The sequence below is a fragment of the Branchiostoma floridae genome, chromosome 1 (genome assembly GCF_000003815.2).
Source record: "Branchiostoma floridae strain S238N-H82 chromosome 1, Bfl_VNyyK, whole genome shotgun sequence".
Classification (NCBI taxonomy): Eukaryota; Metazoa; Chordata; class Leptocardii; order Amphioxiformes; family Branchiostomatidae; genus Branchiostoma; species Branchiostoma floridae.
The window spans coordinates 20152265-20171080 of record NC_049979.1 but is presented as its reverse complement, the minus strand read 5'-3'; the positions used below and the strand labels follow the sequence as shown (position 1 = coordinate 20171080).

General features: G+C 43.1%; 1 protein-coding gene across 1 annotated transcript; it reads left to right on the top strand.

The window, feature by feature from the left end:
* The first annotated feature begins 7321 nt into the window (after nt 1-7321).
* On the top strand, nt 7322-18487 carry LOC118427675 (polypeptide N-acetylgalactosaminyltransferase 13-like). Its single transcript, XM_035837572.1, has 10 exons — nt 7322-8125; nt 9946-10112; nt 12599-12863; nt 13335-13466; nt 14387-14504; nt 15284-15436; nt 15890-16057; nt 16451-16546; nt 17177-17308; nt 17799-18487. The coding sequence occupies exons 1-10, from the start codon at nt 7560-7562 to the stop codon at nt 17943-17945; spliced, it is 1944 nt and encodes a 647-aa protein (XP_035693465.1). The 5' UTR covers nt 7322-7559; the 3' UTR covers nt 17946-18487.
* The last annotated feature ends 329 nt before the right edge of the window (nt 18488-18816 follow it).

The window sequence follows — 18816 nt, the reverse complement described above, 5'->3', positions numbered from 1 at the left end:
AAGAGCTAATAAGGGCCATGGGTGTAAGACAATCTTACAATATCGTAAACTCTCGCAAATTGTATGAATTTCAGTTTGTAAGCTACATTTAGTAAGGACCTATCATACTTTCAGACTTGAAGCTAGAACATATCGGTGCTAAACAGTATGGTTAACACGCGACATAGCAGAATGGCATATTGGTCATATTGACGAGCACACCATGATCGATACACCATGATAGCGCGTTTAAACACAATCTGTTACTAACCTTCCTTCAGTGAGCTGTCCGTCGTTTTCTCACCGGTGGTCACTCAACAAATGCTCGATGATTGAAAGCTTGTAGCTTGAAAACGATATCTTGGTCCGCACAGTCAGTAACTCCAACGTTTACCCTTTTATGACATTGTTTATCCAAATCGATCAGGAGAGCAACTCCTCTGATTGGTTGCAGCTCTCAGCTTCTGACCAATCATTGTCGGGGATTGGGGAGGTCATTTGCCACGTGAATCCCGTTATTTCCTCGCTGGTAGTAACGGGACCTTCCTGTTCCGGCCTTCAGGCAAAAGACTGGACACGGAAGGACTTTTCGATTGCAACAGACTGGAAATTGTTCTTTAATGAGTCTGCTATTCTGCATACCAAGGACATCCCTGTATAATGTCATTGTACAGACCAATTGTTAACTCCAGTCTGATATAAACAGTGATGATCAAGACTTGAATGACTGACAGCCTCTACTGTTACGAGGTCCCTTTATGCTTAAATTGAAGATCATACCTATATCGGCGTTACGGATGAAAATGGAAGCGTACAGGCCTCTGGCAACAATACATCACGCCACAAAACATGTAATAACACCCGGTGTCCGCAGACAAATTACATGAATATTGTAGCTGCCGCACCAGACCAACCGGCAGTGTCTTGGCAAGTTAATTTGTCTACACAGTTTTCAAGTAAGTTTACTTCGCGACACAGTTTTTGGTACAAGTAAAACTACAGTATGTGCATTTTGTGAATTCTACCAATTCGGGTCAACTCCAGAACAGGACTGTCCTTTTGTATTCCTTTTGTATCATAGACAGCAAAACCTACATTGACGATGGAATTTTGAATTCATCAATACCTTCGCCAAGAAAGGTATTTTTGGAAGTGTTTGTCTGTATGTGTCATGTGTGTGTCATGTGTGTGTGTGTGCGTGTGTGTGTGTGTGTGTGTCTGTCTGTCTGTCACCAGCATAACTCAAGAGGCTTTTGATGGATTCTACTGATATTTAGTAGGTCAGCAAAACGAATGTCAAGTTCGATAATTGGCCCCTGGAAACTTTTTGAGGTACTGCATTGGAAATTCCACTTTTGATATCTCGTGCTCCGAACATGCCTTGGTCGTGATTTTTGATAGTCGGTAGCTCACGAAGCAGAGAGTAAGAGACCTCTACCCACCTACCAAATATCAGTAGAATCTATCAAAATACAAATTTTGATGTTCATATATGTATTATCTTTAGGCCATATGTAACGTTATGTCCTTCGTATGTTAGCGAAGATGCAAAAGACACTTTCCGGCATGTTGTACATTTAACGTTAGTATGGACTGAAGTATATGCTGTGTTTCGGTGACATTACTGATGGATGTTCAACAAACTTGGTTAAATGTTTACAGCGTCGCTGTAGCGGGAAGGGCATTGATACTCATTGGTGACATCATTTCATTGGATGCAAAAATACTGGCATTGAATCTCTTTAATCTTCATACACTACGGTTGACCTTGTGTTAAAGCTCTGTCATTGGATTCCAACTAGGAGTGTTCACATAAAATGCGAACATAGAAATCTTTTCCACCAATTTACACCCCTCAAATTAGTGCAAAAGGCCCTCAGGCTCGCTAGTACAAATGTAGACGTGCATCACCGGCCTCACACGAAAAACGACACAGCCAACTGGCTTGAAAAAGCGACACCTGTCCATTTTGTTTTGGTATGCAAGCTCTGGCTGGGTACACGGTTACCATGGTATCAAACGACATCGTTGTCTTCAACATTTCCTGGTAATGTCTCTACGGGCCCATGTAAAGGGGAGACATATGTGAAGAAATTAATGAGCATGACTTTACCCATGACTCTATACCGGGAAATATCAAAGATCTCGAGAAAGGAGCGCTTAGAGCGAAATCATACATAGTTAAAAGTCCAATGTATTCAACACACCTTTGAAGCCCCTGCGAGACGTAGACCTGATTTGACCCCGAGTTAGAGGTTATTGCAGGTGAAATATTTCAGAAGAATGAAGTTCTACGGAAGGTTTGATAACCCAAAGGATGACCTTTCAAGTGCTTAGGGTTAATGTAATACAGACAACCGCGAAATATGGTTCTTATTAACGACTGCACTATATATAAGTACATTCTGTATATCAAACGTATGTTCTGTATATCAACCATAAATGTGGGTATTTAAATGAACTTGACGACTAGTGCGAAGGAGAGATATGGGTGTTGATGCCTACGAATCATAGAACCATCAACATTATTCGAATTGTGCATCTTTCATCAAGCCAGAGCTCTTTCGAATGTCACAGTACAGAGTTAGAGTCGTCCAATGGTTTTAATTTTCGACGTTGCCTCTGTTGTTGCCCCATCTATACATGTGTATTTGTTTTTAAAGTCTCCATCAAATCCTATTGGTTGAAATAAATGCGTTACGTTTCTCCGACCGACTAAGTTCAACAACATCATGATATCTAGAAAATATGGAAAAATTATGTAAGAGAATTTGAGAGAAGTTTTAAATTCACATCAGTTCTTAATGAAGTTCTTAAAGATGCTATTCACGGACAAGTATTTACAGATAAATGCACTGGGAAAGAGACCTGAAGGGGTATGTCCGTTGGGGTGGCTGTACTTCGGCAAATAACGAATCGTCTGCGAGTGGGCAAACGAAAGAAGAAAATAAGAGGAATAAAAAAAGTACTGGGAAAAATGTAGTCTTTTTTTCAAATTTCAGACGACAAATCATCCTGTCAGTCGTTGTTGGCACGTGGAGCAGACAGGTCACGGAGTAACTAAGACGAACATAAGTCTGGTCTGTACGGAAACTTGTTCTTGGACGTCTTCTGAATGCGCTCCGGGCCATCAAATGTAAAACACGTGTACTTGTGGTATGGTGCCTGTGATGTTTGGAATTGGCGCGTGAACCTACACCTGTTCTTTGGGTAGCGAGTACCCTGTTAGTAGTGTTACCCACTTTTGATCTCCAAACAGATGTATGGTTCGCCTAGGTGTTTACACTTGTGCTTTTTAGGCATTTTCAAAGTTGGCTGTCTAATGTTTTTGTCTATTAGACGCCCCCAAGGTCTAAAAAAACAAGCGTTATAGAGGAAAAGGGACCCTGGCAAATGGCACATTTAGAACACAGGCAACGTAATGGGAAATCAGAAGGACTGGTTGACGTTAACGGTACATTGACTTGTTATTACAAAGTTATACGAAAAATAATCTCCTTTGTTATTGAGAAAGGTTTTGTAAAGGATTTCAATGGATTGTTCCGTTGCATTCATGGGATGTGTGACAAAACTAGGAGTTGAATGTCAGATTTAAATACAGAATTGAATACCACGTGACAATCCCTGCACGGTAATACATGGGAAAATATATATCAGAGAATATATCAGACGTTAGAAATTACTCCAATGCCTTTTGTAAAAGCCCATTCTCACCCCATACTATATACACATCCTTGTATCAATTAGATTACGTTTATGGACCTGTAGTTATATACCAGTAGATGCCATACTCTGTACATTGTACAAAAGTTACTTTTTTATGAACATCGACACAATCGGACGCTGTGCTTTGGACGATCTGGCGTTCGACTTCGCTTTAAGTTAATAATAACGCTTAACGATGAATTCAGGTTAGAATTAATTTGCTACCAGGAATAATACAATCAATTACGCTTCCCGAATGATTTGTCAAGAACGCTTAACGTTGAATTAGAGCCAAAAGGGCAATGACCTGAGTAGAGGAAAAACTCTTCTTCTTACCGTAAAGAAACAACAATAACAAATGGTCCATATCTGCTGAGGTTTTATTGCACTTAAATGAACCAATCAACTCGCAGTAAGCTTGTGAGTGCCCAACCCCCCTCCTGGATGTCACCTGCATTCACTTTATACACGTCAGGGCCGAGTCGCTGTTCGTCCATACTAAGCTTTCTCTCAGCATAAACGACAGACGAAGCCGAACCGTGGAAGGCCACTTTGCCCCGTGTAGGACTAGTATTATTCCAGACGTACAGAGAGATAAGGGGTATTTAGGGGAGTGTTGCGTACAGGGAGCTCCAGGTTGGACTTAATCAGGTCATCAAAGATCTTGTTAGCGGTAGACGGGGGAAGCCTTTTGACCCGGCGGTGGCAGCGGCCGCTCCCGGCGGGAATCCCGGTCTACTGGCTCCGCTCCAATCAGGTGATTTGTGGGGTTTCGGCGACGGAGCCAGGTCTCACTACGGGAGACAGCACCTGATAGATCTGTTCCTCTGGGGTGCCCTTCTCTACCAGTTATGTGTATTTCATCGTGTTAGATGTTAGAAGAGTATGGGTTTGATCATCGTTTCAGTCATATGTGACATCTTACTTCGTGTGAATGACATATTCTCAACGTCAGGTCTATTCTTCTTTCACGACTGATCGATGTTTTCAAACCAAAGCCTTTTAATTTTGAAGCCGCGTTTTTTTACACGTACTGGACCAATCTCTTCATGAGATTCAATAAAGATTCATGCATTGCTATTCTGTTAAAGGAAGACTGTTTTAGTCTGTTCTGACATTGTGTACTTCTAAAGATATAGGAAATATAGCAGCCATCTCCAAGCAGATGTTTGCAAGGAAAGGTCGAAAGATGAATTTTCATATTAAAAAATCAGTTGCTACATTTTTCTTACTCACAGAAAGGTAATGTAGGAAATGAATTTTCCCTTCTAACATATCTGCTTGGGGCTTGAAGTTATTTAGTTAGTTTGAAGGTAACTTGTAAAAAAAAGCAGTGTCGATTATGATAAAAATAGGAGGTTCATGAAGACTGCTTTTAGTTACATTCTTTCTTGTCATTACGTGTCATCAATTCCGCTAACTTAGCGCCTTACTTACTTACACCCATTATCACATCCGGGTCATCTGTCCGTCTTATTTACGGAGATTAACTTCTCACAGACACGATCTTTGAAGGTCTGGTCCTTTAATCAAGTCTGACTGGCCCTCTCGGCTAAAGACAGGTCCGCCCTTCCGCTTCGTTTTTTCCTACACATGTCCTACATACAATACCATAGGGGTTCGGGATTACGTACTACCTACAGGGAGGTAGTAGAGAGGGTTTGTAATCAAAGATGAGAAATTTTTGACAACAGATCTGATGAGATGAGATAGTTTCTAGCCTGTGTTACACAACTTTTCATGTTGGGGGCTCATTATATTGGGCCTCCAACCGAGAAGCCTGGACAGTAGTGGTAGGGCTGCTAGAAGCTTGAAGGATGGTCGGGCAAGGATAGCTTCTATCAGGCTTGTGCATTACAGCGTTCAGAGGTTTCTATAACCCGGATGCTAGACTGTTTCCATGGTCTACACAGTTAGGCCAACACAATAGATATGATCAGATATTATTGAGATCGTGCTGGGGGTCCGGAATCCAGGCTGAGGTTTCTAATTCTACATCGCCCCCACTGGAATGTTCTTCCGTGTCAGTTTCCTCAATCTGAGACGGAAACCCCGACTTTTGACTTGACATGTTTACCTTTATCAGACTGAGGCGATCGAAACCAGACTAGATGATTTTTCAAGATGTGCAATCTTTTGGCAGCCGTAGAAAAAAAAACTGGCGGGGCGCTATTCTCCAAGCAGAGATTACGGTCGTGGCTAGTACTAAGTATTGATTTCTTTCGCCTGTCTGCCCAGTCCAAATCGCGGCCGCTACTATTACACCCCCCCCCCCCCCCCCACACACACACACCATGTAGCCTCTGTTTGGAGAAAAGCAAGGAAAACCAAGGTTTCATGTGACGGATTAGACTACTTGCTATGTCTAGTGCTGTAGTATCCCCTGTTTACTGTAAATCTAGAAATAGTCGCGGTGGTGTTCACGGTTACTTCTCCACCGCAAACTTAAGCCACCGCGAACATCTACTACTCGTTCTCATTCTTATGCGTCCCTCGGGATGAATTTGAACATCTCCTTTCCCTTTTGTTTTAGACACCGCGAAATTAAGTCCCGCGAACTTAAATCAATATACAGTACTGAAGTTCCCATGCCGCTGCGTTAACTGCCTTTTTATCGTCTCTGTGGTTTGTTTTCTTACCAAGTGGACTCATGGCCGAAAAGAGATGCCGAAAACGCACGCCAAGTACTGTAACAGCAGCTGAGCAGCAAGCGATCCAATGTGCGGTTTTCTGGACCTTCATCCCTCCTCATATCGATATTGCACGGGGGGTCACTGTCCGACGCAGGCGTTGGCGTTCACTCACCTCGATGCTTGAACAGGTGTTTTGAGTTGCGTTCCGACCGGTGTTGCCTGAAGCTGAGCAGAAAAGGAACGGAAAAATTGGATTACAGAGTCAAGCTTCGACTTTCAAGACGGCTTTCTGTGCGCGGCGCTACCGGCATTATTAAGCCTAACTGGTGGATAAGCTCCCACACGTCCGCGGGCTTTGTTATCTAAAACACTAAACACTGCGGAGGATTTCGGCATGCCAGCGCGATTGGAGAAGTAGTTGATTCCGTGCTCTCTGGCCGCGGGGAACACTTTATACAGGCCCTGGGGACGACCTGAAACCATGTGGATCTTTCTACACTATTGAAGCGTACGTAACTTTGGTATAGAACTTCGAGAAGTAGTCACGACTGGTCTGTGGGTCGTGCTTTGGACTTGGATAGAAACAGCCGAACTTTAAAAGACTTAGGAGTCAAAGACGGTCTCGTAAATACCTTCCATAGTACGAAGGCCCAATGCGTGCGTCGTTTATACAAGTGAAAACATTTACGCGAATCTTTGAACTCAGGAAACCACGGAAGTCGGTGGAATTTTCAAGCTCCGAGAGGAATTCCCTTCAGGACTGCCAGCGCGCTTTGTGTTCTACCCGGGCTTGGTAGGGGAGGCGTTTTATGTGGCGTCGCCAGCTGAGAGAATTAGCCCGGGACTATATACATATATAGTGCGAGCTCTTTTTGTATGAAAAAAAGGCTTTCTGTCCCAGAGGCCACATGGTTTGTCACGCACTTTGGCACACCTATCTTGGAGCAGCCAGCTGGGACATGTAAATGTTTGCACAGGTAAATAATAGCACGGCACATGCGCAGTCGCCTTGCGTCATCAAGTGTGTGATAATAACCGGTTCCGCGGGGTCACCAGGGCACGGGAAGTCGGACTACCCCCTTCACAACTACGCTTCCACGTCAGAGCTGCAACAAAACCGCGTGCCACGGAATTCCAGGATTTTTGCGGGACAGAAACATTGGAGCCGGCTACAGCATGCGGCCGTGAAGGTGTGTGGGGGAGGACGGGGGTGTCGACAGGTGAGGTAACGTTACACGGAGAATGGGCGTGAACCCGAAGGTGTTACACGCAGTCATCGTCACCAGTCTGTTCTGGGTCGCTGTGGATGTAGTACTGCTGTCCTTCTGTGGAACATGGCAAGACAACACCGCCGTCAGGGCGTTCAGGGACGCGCAGGGGAGACCCCTCAAGCCGAGAGACGACCCTGTTTATCCCGATGACGCGGCGGCAGGACACAGGAGGAGGGGCCCTCCCCGCGGCCAGGTGTACCCGGACTCACCTGCGGAGAGTATACAGAACGTCCCACCTGTGAAAGGGGGTCAACCGGAAGTAGACAAACAGAAGGACGCGTGGCCTAAGATACCACAGGTAAACCAAAAATGGAAGGAAATCCGCAACGAGGACATCAAATGGATGCCTCCGTTAAATTACGACGTGACTTCTATGCCCAGGGACCCGAACGGGCCGGGAGAACACGGGAAAGGTGTCACCACAAAACCCGAGGAAGAGCCTCAAGTAAAGGCGGGCTGGAAACTCGCTTCTTTCAACAAATACGTCAGCGACAAAATCTCTTACGAGCGGTCTATTCCAGACACCAGGCTACCAGAGTGAGTAACCCAATCCATACTTTCCCAGACCCTTGTGACTGAATAGTCACTAATTGTACGCTTGTTAAACCTGAACAACGTCACAGTGTTCTTGTGTGTAAACGTTTGGCTGTCGCCGCATTGACACATGTACACAACAGCGGGACATATCCTTGGCCACGTAAGAATGTTGCTGGCAAGTGGGCCAGAGTTCCGGGTTCGATTCCCAGGCCGCAGGGTCTCAGCAACCAAACTTTGATCGATTTTGTGCACTCCGACTGTGTAGCATAAACGCTTAGTCAGCCGCTCTCTTGTTTCTAGTCTATCAGCACTGGCGATATTGTTTATGCCTATCAAACATAAGGTCAAAAAGAACAAAATAAGATCGTCAAGCGTTCAGTCAACAGCGTTAATTTTGAAACAGGCCACGTCATGCAGACAAACACATGTTTAAAAGCCGTCTATCGCCAGTAGTCTGTAAAGTACCCCGCTGGGCGCCGTTTCTTTTTATCTCTGGACATGGTTACCACATAATATATAACAACGGCCTTTCCCTCCGACATGTCCGATATCCGGGCGTTTAACGGACACAGCTGCTGAAATAGATAAAACAACGTCCTCATCCCTCAGGTACTACCGGTACTCGACTATGGCCACCGTTACATCAATGTTTGAATATACAGTACCTCCGTGGCTGACTACTACTACTATTACTATTACTACTACTACTACTACCACTACTACTACTTCTACTACGACTACTACTACTACCACTACTACCACCACCACTACTACTACTACTACCACTATTACCACCACCACTACTACTACAACTACAACTACAACTACTACTACACTTGCTGCCAGGTTTAGATTTGTAGGAGGGGCGAGGTACAAATCAGTGTTTTGAATTTCGAGGAGGTGGGCCCCATATTGTTTAAGTGGTGTTTAATTCTGTGGGGTTAAGTGAGATCAGGACCCCTGATTGCTTTGTTATGAATGACTGGGATGTGGAAATACTGAGAAAGGGGAGCACGACTGACACGGTAATACATCATGTTTGTAACTATACTACATCTGTTAAACAAGACCATATATACACGTGCCGATGCTTACCGTCTTAGCAATCTACACTACGACAAAATGTATCGCTGTACTCTCCATTTGCTGTAATTGCGTCTGAGCCTCCCCGTGGACACTAGGGCACTTTAAACTTTAATTTCGGACTCTAGGGGGTTGAGAGCTCTCTCCCCCTCCGGACGTGCGATATCGCTTTGTCCGACACACCAGACAATGACGAAGCCGTAGACATTAAATGACAACCTATTAATTTTTCACAACCCCAATCAAGTTACTGGGCCACAGTACTTAGACAAGATATCATTTATGTTTATGATCTACTGCATACGAAATTACTAGTACTTTCTTTTTCTTTTCCGTCGTATGCATCCCACTGATAATTGTCTTGCCGTTAGCTTGTCTATCATTAAGTGTTGCACAAAAATATCACAATAGTCTCTATCTACGTACATGTAACACTTGTCGTATTAAGTGGAAGAAATGCCCTACATGCACATTACAACCTATCTCACCTAACATTTGGACGGGCATGTTAATTTTTCTATGTTACGGTATCTCCATGCCACCATAATGTAAACACAAGATATGATATCTTCTTACACGTAAATCAAATTGTCAAAGTGGACTGTGCTTGTAAGATCAAGGTGAACAGTAAGAGTTGTACAAGTACAAAGTTCGAAGCTAGATATTGTTAATACTTGGGCCTGTCTCAATACAACACGACATAGTTCAACATAGACTATTGTTTGTTTCTCATACAGGTGTAAGACAAAGAAGTACCCAGAGTATTTACCGCCAACAAGCGTCATCATGTGCTTTACTGATGAGGCTTTCTCGGCAGTGATGCGGTCCGTTCACAGCATCATCAACAGAACCCCTCCGCATCTACTAGCGGAGGTCATACTGGTGGATGACAACAGTACCAGAGGTTAGAGGTCATTTTTAGTTGCTTTCTGTTTATTTGTTTACTTATTGATAAAAACAATGAAGATTGACATAAAAACATTTACGGAAAGCCAGAAACAAAAGTCCAAATTATATCAAACGCTCGTCCCATATTATCAGTACACAAACAAACTAGTATATAGAGTTGATTTGTATAAGTTACGGAATATGGTATAATATATAATTGTTGATTAATAGCGATATCGTTATCGTTTACAAAAGAAAGCATTGTAAGTCCGATACTAGCCTCTCCTGAGGTTATGATTGTTGCATAAATTGAATCGATGACAGAGACAGTGTTTAGTACATTGTGAAAATTGTAAACCAAGCATTGAGGTTAAACATGTTTCCCAAATTGTGTCCATGATAAAACCAAACAAAATAGACTTGTTAAACATGCAAGGTCCCCCCCCCCCAAAAAAAGCTATATTAAACAGAAACGTGCAGTCGGTGCCAAATTGTTTATCCGTACAACATACATGATCACTGTATACGTAATGCGACCACCTCTTTACTATTGTGTTAAGAGAAGTTAAACATGTGACACGTGAAGTTAAACATGTACAGATGTGATCCCTATAGGCGAATTGGGCAGATAAAAATAGTTGCCCTAAGCTATACAAAATTTCAGGTTATTCTGAAGTATGCGGTATGTAGGACACACAATCAATGTACCTAAAATAGCAATGATAGACAAAACATGTTGAGCATGGCTTTGACATGGTACTAGTAATCTGTTACATTTCTGTATACACGTAGATGATATCATTGATAACACGTATTGATAACTGTTATCGAGTAAGCCTTCACCCAGAATAACAAGTATTGTATAGGCTAATCGGTCCCGGTACACTTACTTACACACTCGTAAAAAAAACATATCATCGGGCTTCACGATACTTTTAGCAAGGCAATCCCTTTCAGGCTTCAGCACAACGTCGTGATAACCTTGTGTATATACATTTTTTGTAAAAGACAATTTATCTGGGTCATTGTCACAAACCTTGCCCGTTTTTTTTTCTCCTGGGTTAAGTGCTCTAGTGTCTTATGTCTTTAGTCCTCAAGTGTCTGCGTCTCAGTAAGTGCTCTTGTTCACCCTCTTGTGTGTGCATGATAGATACAGGGACGGGTCGTACAAAGTTCGAGATAGACAGGGTAAGGTTAAAGTTCCAAGTAGCCAAAGCATCCTGGTTCAGGCCAATGGTGATAGACGACTTTAGGTCAGCGTGTCAGGCACTTATCTGCCCTCCTTTGCCAAGAATAGTCCACGTTACCCCGACCCTTCCCTCTAGATCCTATCGTGCTAAGTAGTCTGGTCACCCCGTTTAAGGCCGAGATTCCTCGGCTCTGTAAACTTGTATCCCCGCCTGACCAACTTAACCCTTCGCCCTCCCCATTGATTTTGGTGACAGAGCTTCTCTGGGGCATATACATGTTGGATCATGTTGGACTTGATGCCGAAGAGCAACCCGTTGTGGTTCCTGGCAACAGTCTGGATTCCATGTAATGTCACGTGTAACAGTGGGGTTCAAGCACCGCCAAACCGACCATGCCAAACGGCCCACTGTTACATAATCTCCAAGCAGATCCTACAATGGCATATGATAGTACCAAACTATCCAAGGAGTGTACATTTGCCATGTTCCGGTAGCGAAACACTCATAACTGACATAAGCAGGCTTCACTCCTCTGTCAGCTTTTGATAGGCTATCTTATGCTACCATAGGATCTGCTTGGAGATTACTGTAACACACGTTTGGCCGCAGCTGTCATGTATACCGTCACGTGCTTTAGACAGCCAAAGTGATATTGTGATAATAAACGTATTCTCCTCACTGATCGTGGCATTTCCGTGATAGCATATACACAGTCCGCACGGTCACTAGGTCAACGTGATAAAAGACATGTAACATTATATAATCCGTGGTTCTCTTAGCCAACGGCTTCTACAGTCTCTCTGCATTGCTTATCTTATCAATGGGAGCCGAACAATTTACTCGCCACAAATAGAGACACGTGCCTATCAAAGTGTGCCCAGATATAGAGCTGAAAATGTAAGCAGAGAATGATTGAAAACAGGCATATCTTCGATATACCTCATTTTCTGTTGCTGCAATTTTGAGGCCAGAAAAACTTAAGACATTAGCAAAGATAGTGGATAAAACAGAACAAATGGGTATACTAAAATAAAGAGACTTCTCTTGGAGTTAGAGTTTGAGCGCTTAGGAATATAATCCTATTCTCTTTTGTCTTTCCTTTCGTCATTTCCTTCGGTATCCTTTTCCATTCCTCCCTCTTTTCATCAGTTTACTCTTCCCTCCTCTTTATGGTCCATTTCTTCTCTCACCCGATATCGACACAAAATCGTCCATAACATTTCCTCCAGCATTTCGAGTGTGGTTTTCAAAAGATCATTATCACAGTTGTCACACGTTCTTGACCCTGACCTTGTTGTTCCCCCCTCCCCAGCTGAGCTGAAGGGTCACCTTGACGACTACGTGCGCCGACAGGTGGAGTGGGACAAGGTGAAGGTGGTTCACCTGGAGAAGCGGGAGGGACTGATCAGGTGCCGGCTGAGGGGTGCGGAGAAGGCGGTGGGGCCGGTTCTGACGTTCCTGGACGCGCACATCGAGTGTAACGTGGGGTGGGTGGAGCCGCTCCTGCACAGGATCTGGGAGAACAGGTCCAACGTCGTCATGCCCATCATAGAGGCTATAGATGACAAGACGTTCGAGTAAGTCAACCAAAATTACTTCACTCTGGTGTGAAAATAGAATTTCAAAGCGTTGCGTAGATTTTCCTCCTCGCTTCCACTTCTTTGTGACTTCTTTGTGATAGCTAGGGGGTACCTCACTGGACTGCGGAACGTTGGCGACATCGCTGCGTTATTAGTTGACTTGTACTACCCTTGACTTTGTAATGGGAATATCATGCAAAACATACAAGTATATATGACTTAGAAGACATGTAACAAAATATGAAAAGCTTAAAGCGTTTTCTATGAAATTTGCTGAGTGCTTTGTAGAATTGCATCGATATCGCCAACGTACCGCAGCTTCAATGAGATACCCTCTTTACAATCTTGTTATCAAAGATAAACATTTTCCTTTAATTCTTTGTGAGGTATCATTTTCAACTTACTCTTCCATAATGCAGTACACACTTGCTACTCCCATTCTAACATTTCCGTACATTTCCCTATCAGATACCACGGGGGAGTGCAATCATCAAGGTACGCGCAGAGGGGCGGCTTTTCCTGGGAGTTACACTTCGACTGGAGGGTCATACCTGAGTACGAGATCAAGCGCTGGAAGGGGGACGAAACCACGCCAATCAGGTAAACCATTAAAATGTAACAGGAAATACAATAAATGTACTATTTTGCTGTATTCTTCCTGTGGGTATTTTTGAACGGTCCCTAAAATCACGTACCACGTATTCCTCCCTAATGACGTCTCAGTGAGGTAATGTCTGAATGCGACAAATTCAAGGTTTCCTTAAGGTCCCTTTTTACACTGACGACATCCAGGCATTCACAGCCTTCAATTCGCGTCAAATTTCGTTTATTTTTTCGTTATTTTTGCCCTTCCAAGAAAGGCCACTGCCATAGAGTGATATTATTTTCTGAAAAGATCTGTTTTGAGATATGAAGAAACAGATGAAAAGCAGTCACAGCGTTTTCACTTGGTTTTTCCGATGTACCTTGCTTACCGAACGCTGTAGGAATTCTATCATCTCGCCACATGAGACGTACCCACCACTTGTCACATTGCTAATGATGACAAGACCCACCAAGAGCGTGCGGGCCTGACTCATGCTGATAGAAATATTCCAACTTACAAAGAAAATGAATGGCCTAGCCTGACGATGTTTTAATGAAAAACATACCCGCATTGGGGACTTAGTGGGAATACAGTAGAACTAGTAGTATAGCTAGTACTTAAAACATTGTACACTGTAGCGTATCATTCAAAACTCTAAACCATGTGAAACTGAGAGAAAATGTCTATCTTGAAGTTGAAAACTATCTTTTCCCTGACCTCCAAGCAGATCTTGGCAGAGAAAATCTTTTATTGATTCTTGTTACCTTGTTTCTTTTACCACGATGTGCTGTCAGAAAGTCAAACAGAAATTGTCACAACAGAATTTCTTCCCCCAAGATCTGGGTGGTGATTAGATGTACCCTGTAGCAATGTTGAATTCTACACCGTCCCTGCAAGCCGTTTTAGTCGGTACTAATTAGCTCCTGCACCGCAGGTCTCCCACCATGGCCGGCGGCCTGTTCTCCATCGACAAGAGTTATTTCTACGAGCTGGGGACGTATGACGACAAGATGGACACGTGGGGAGGGGAGAACCTAGAACTGTCTTTCAAGGTAAGGTCATTTAAAGTTTATGGGAAAACCGGCGCAGGGGTGCCTGGTGTGTTTTAAAAGTGACCGCCTTGTATTCGGGTGGTCGTCGACGCAAGCCGACATACTAAAGACTGAAATGCTCCATATTGGTTTTCTTCTGCATAGCACATACATGTATAAACAAAGTATAGGAAACCTCTCGTTGTTTCAAATGCGCCATATACATGAAGTTGTTTTTCTTCTACATAGCACTGACATGTATATGTGTATCGCAAACATATATAAGAAAGAGTAAGAGAAAACTTGCCTAAAAGTTACTCAAGCAACAGGATCAAGATTAGCCCTGGATGACTTCCAAGTGATATTTGGTATTCTTCCCGACTTGTCGTCCAAGAGGTTGAAATGGTTGGAACTTTATAGAATGAAACTTTTTATGAAAGCCTGGCTAGAAGGATCCATGGCCACGAGAGCTTGGTATTTATCAAACAACGCAAACCGTTCAGTAGCAGAATGTATCACGTTTTGTCTGGCCATGTTTTGTCTCTGTCCATGTTATGATATCTGCTGAGGATTTGGTTGACTTAAGATATCTTTAGAATGAAGCTACCCTGCATAACTCTCCACACGCAAGTGTTTACGAATTCCCGATGGTTTGCATTCTTATCTTGATCCTGTTGTCAAAGTTGGCCGTAAACGACGTTCCATTGGTATTCGTCAGCCTACTCAAAGTGAGCAACTCTCGCAATACCTCGCGATAGCTTGACCTTTACCCAAGATTCCGATTTTTTTTACCCCCCTAGATCTGGATGTGCGGCGGGACTCTGGAACAGCCGCCTTGCTCCAAAGTGGGACACGTGTTCAGGAGCAGCGCCCCCTACAGCAACCCCTCCGGCCCCAAGACTTTCATCAGAAACACGCTGCGCGTGGTAGAAGTGTGGTTAGATAGTTATAAGGTAAGTCATTGCACCGTATATAAAGCCTTTCATCCACTGACTAATTAGTTTGACCTATTGAAAAATTCTTAAAATTGCTCTAGTAACATGTACATGTAGGGTAGGTGATGTTCTCCTTAATGTCACTATGGGTTAGAGTCTACTCGTGTCATCAAACGTTAGCGAAAGCAAATATTTAAGTAAAATGCACCATGTTTTGTACATTTTAGCAAGGCGTTTGATTCTGTTCGGAGAGAGGGTCTTTTATTGAAATTGAATTAACGTTGGAATTATTAACTTACTATGTATTCCAAAACAACCATTTGTTTTAAAACAAAAATTTAGCTACGGCCGTACCGAGACTTTTGTAACTAGCAGGAGGGTTCGACAGGGCTGAAATCTGAGTCCAACGTTGGTCAATTTGTTCATTTATTCAAACAACTAGAATGCTTACTTTTCACTACCTGTCCGCAGGACCTGTTTTACGCACTGAACCCCCACATGCAAGGCGAGCCGTATGGTGACGTCAGCGAGAGGAAACGTATCCGCGAGCGGCTACAATGTAAAAGTTTTGATTGGTTCCTGGAGAACATCTTCCCCGAGCTGCCGATACCGGACAAGAACGTGCAGGGAAGAGGGGAGGTAAGCTGGTGATGCTGTGCTGTGCTGATATCGAAGCCAGTTATATAGACTTAAAACATTTCTAGATTTGTCAACGCTACAGAACTACAACCACACAAGTGGCTGTTCATCACAAATTTAACAGGATGTTTTTTCAACAAATGTTAACTATGAAATAAACGACCACATGCTGTGAATGATGATTGAATATGCAAATGTTTGTCAGTTATATTTTTAGTCGCGCGTTACCGGATGTAGTATTCAAGAGACAGACGTTTTTTTATCAATCATAAACACATCATGTGTACATGTACATCACTGTGCATAGAACAACTTTGACATCCTTCCTTTTGTCCAATTTTTCTCTCAGCCATGTCTCGTTGATCTGTTACCCTTTGCGTCCTCCCCTTCTAGCTGAAGAACCTCGGCGGTAACAAGTGCATGGACACGATGGGTGAACATGCGCCGTACACAGGGCTGTACTCCTGCCACGGCATGGGCGGGAACCAGGTAGGACAGCATCTTACCTATGGGAAAGGACTTACAGTTAAACTATAATTTTGTGAAGGAGCGAAGTCTGCCATCTTTGACTGTCTTACTGTGACAGAAACGGAAGTAGAACGCGTTGAAACTGCCACCTGTTTGATATGATAATGAAATTCAACAAATGTCTTCACTGACGAAAAGCACTGGATAGTTGTCTGAAATGTCTCAGTGACCGTTTCCAAAATCATATCCAGGTGCTTACTGCTTTTGGGCGTAAATTGTATTCATTATTCCGACAAGTACTGTAAATGCAGAAACTTTCGCGGTGGTTTAATGTTTGCGGTTTTCGTGGTGGTCGCTTCACCACGAATTAAAAACCACCGCGAACATTTTTCCATGGCAGTCTCATGGCCGCGAACTTAAAATTACCGTGAAAAGCCCTTTTTCCCGCTACCGCGAAATTGAATCGCCGCGAACTTAAATACATTTACAGGATACATTATTACATTATAGGCTTTTGACAAGCATAATTGGGTCTTTTTCAAATGGGTGTAAGCATAAAAATTTATCAACTCTCCAAGCACAGAGGTTAGGAACGTCTTTGTTTCCGGAAATTCTTAGAATTTGTCCCCGTGTTTTCTTATCATCGCCCAGGTTTTTAGCTACACGTGGAAAAACGTCATCAGCTACCAGGAGAGGTGCCTGGCCGTGAGCCGGAACAAACCGGACAGAATCAGTCTGTACCCGTGCGGGGATAGGGACATCCTCAAGTGGAAACATGAAAAGGTACGAGGCCATCCATCAAACTTGCGAGAAACTTTGTGCATCATACGATTTTCTCAACACGTTTGACCAATTGCTGACGTCACATATCTGTAAAATCACATGTTAATAAGAGTGTCTATCTCGACTATCGCGAGTTTGCGGTCTGAAGTGAATGAGCATTTTTGATCCGGAATAAGGCGACAGTGGTCGTTGAAAATTTGATCCATGTGCACACTAGCATGATTGGAAGAAAGTTTAGTATGTCACTATGATTAACAACTCAGATGAACTTCCATTATGAGTCTTTCTCAGCCTCCTAGAAAAACAATCTAGATAATTTAAGCTCTAAGATTTGACCAGCATGAAGACGAAGCGTTGACATCAGTCAGAGAAAGACAAATACACTTACATTTACTAATACATACAAGGGCGAAATACTACTGGTAACCACCGGTACCACAGACCTACTTTATGCTCAGTCTGACATGTTGTTGTTGTCGTCGTCCTACAGGGTGGTACGTTCTCCGTGGTTGGGGACGGACGGTGTCTGGACTACGACTACGCCGAGAGTCTCCTGTCGCTCAGGAACTGTAACGAAGGGATGAACCAGAGGTGGATGTTCAACAACTATTACGACGACCGCGGCAACAAGATATAGAGGGATGCGTCCCAACTCTGTCATAATTATATAAATCCTTATCCTTATTTTCCCTCCATTTTGACAAGCTTTATGCAGTAAGGGCGGGTAATATTGCGCTATCAAATCTGAAATACCTCTGAAAATGAAAATTTCTAGATCTGTTTTAATATGTGTGTATTTTAAATCCGATGAATTTGACAGACTGTGTTCGAACGAGAAATGTGGCTATATTATCCCCCTTATGACACACAAAAATAGCGGCAATTCGATTATCAGAAAATTTGGGGTAAATGGTACGTGTACATAACACTGAATACTAGTACATGCTTTACTTTAATACCCGACCCTCCAGCTATTCCTGACGCTTGTAAGACCTAGATTATGCGCTACGCGTTTTGTCAGTTCAAAGTGAAGCTACTCATTGCACAAACTTTTAAACTTTGCTTTCAAAAGCTACTATGATCACCTAATGTGCCCATGACAAAATGGAAATGGACAACAAACATTCCTTAATGAATACATTCCAAATTTACAACAGTATTGGTGGCGGTTCAGACGTAGTTTGCTAGTATTTTTGCAAAGTAGAAAAGTTATGCTATGGAGCGGCTATATTTTGTTTTGTATGCAACAACTTGACTTTCAATTTTGCTTGATTTTTTTTTTTCAACCTTTTTTTTTCAACCTTTTTTGATTTTGTCATCATTCAAGAACCATTGCACGATAGTACGGTTTCTCACGTGTGATAGGGTGTTTACACTCACGTGTCTATTTCGTAAGCACTGCCCGCCATTTCGGATGATTGAGTTTGTATATGACATCACAGCCGCCATACCGATTGGTTGGTAAAAAAAAAATCAAATCTACCTGACAGCTTCCAGGATTAACCATT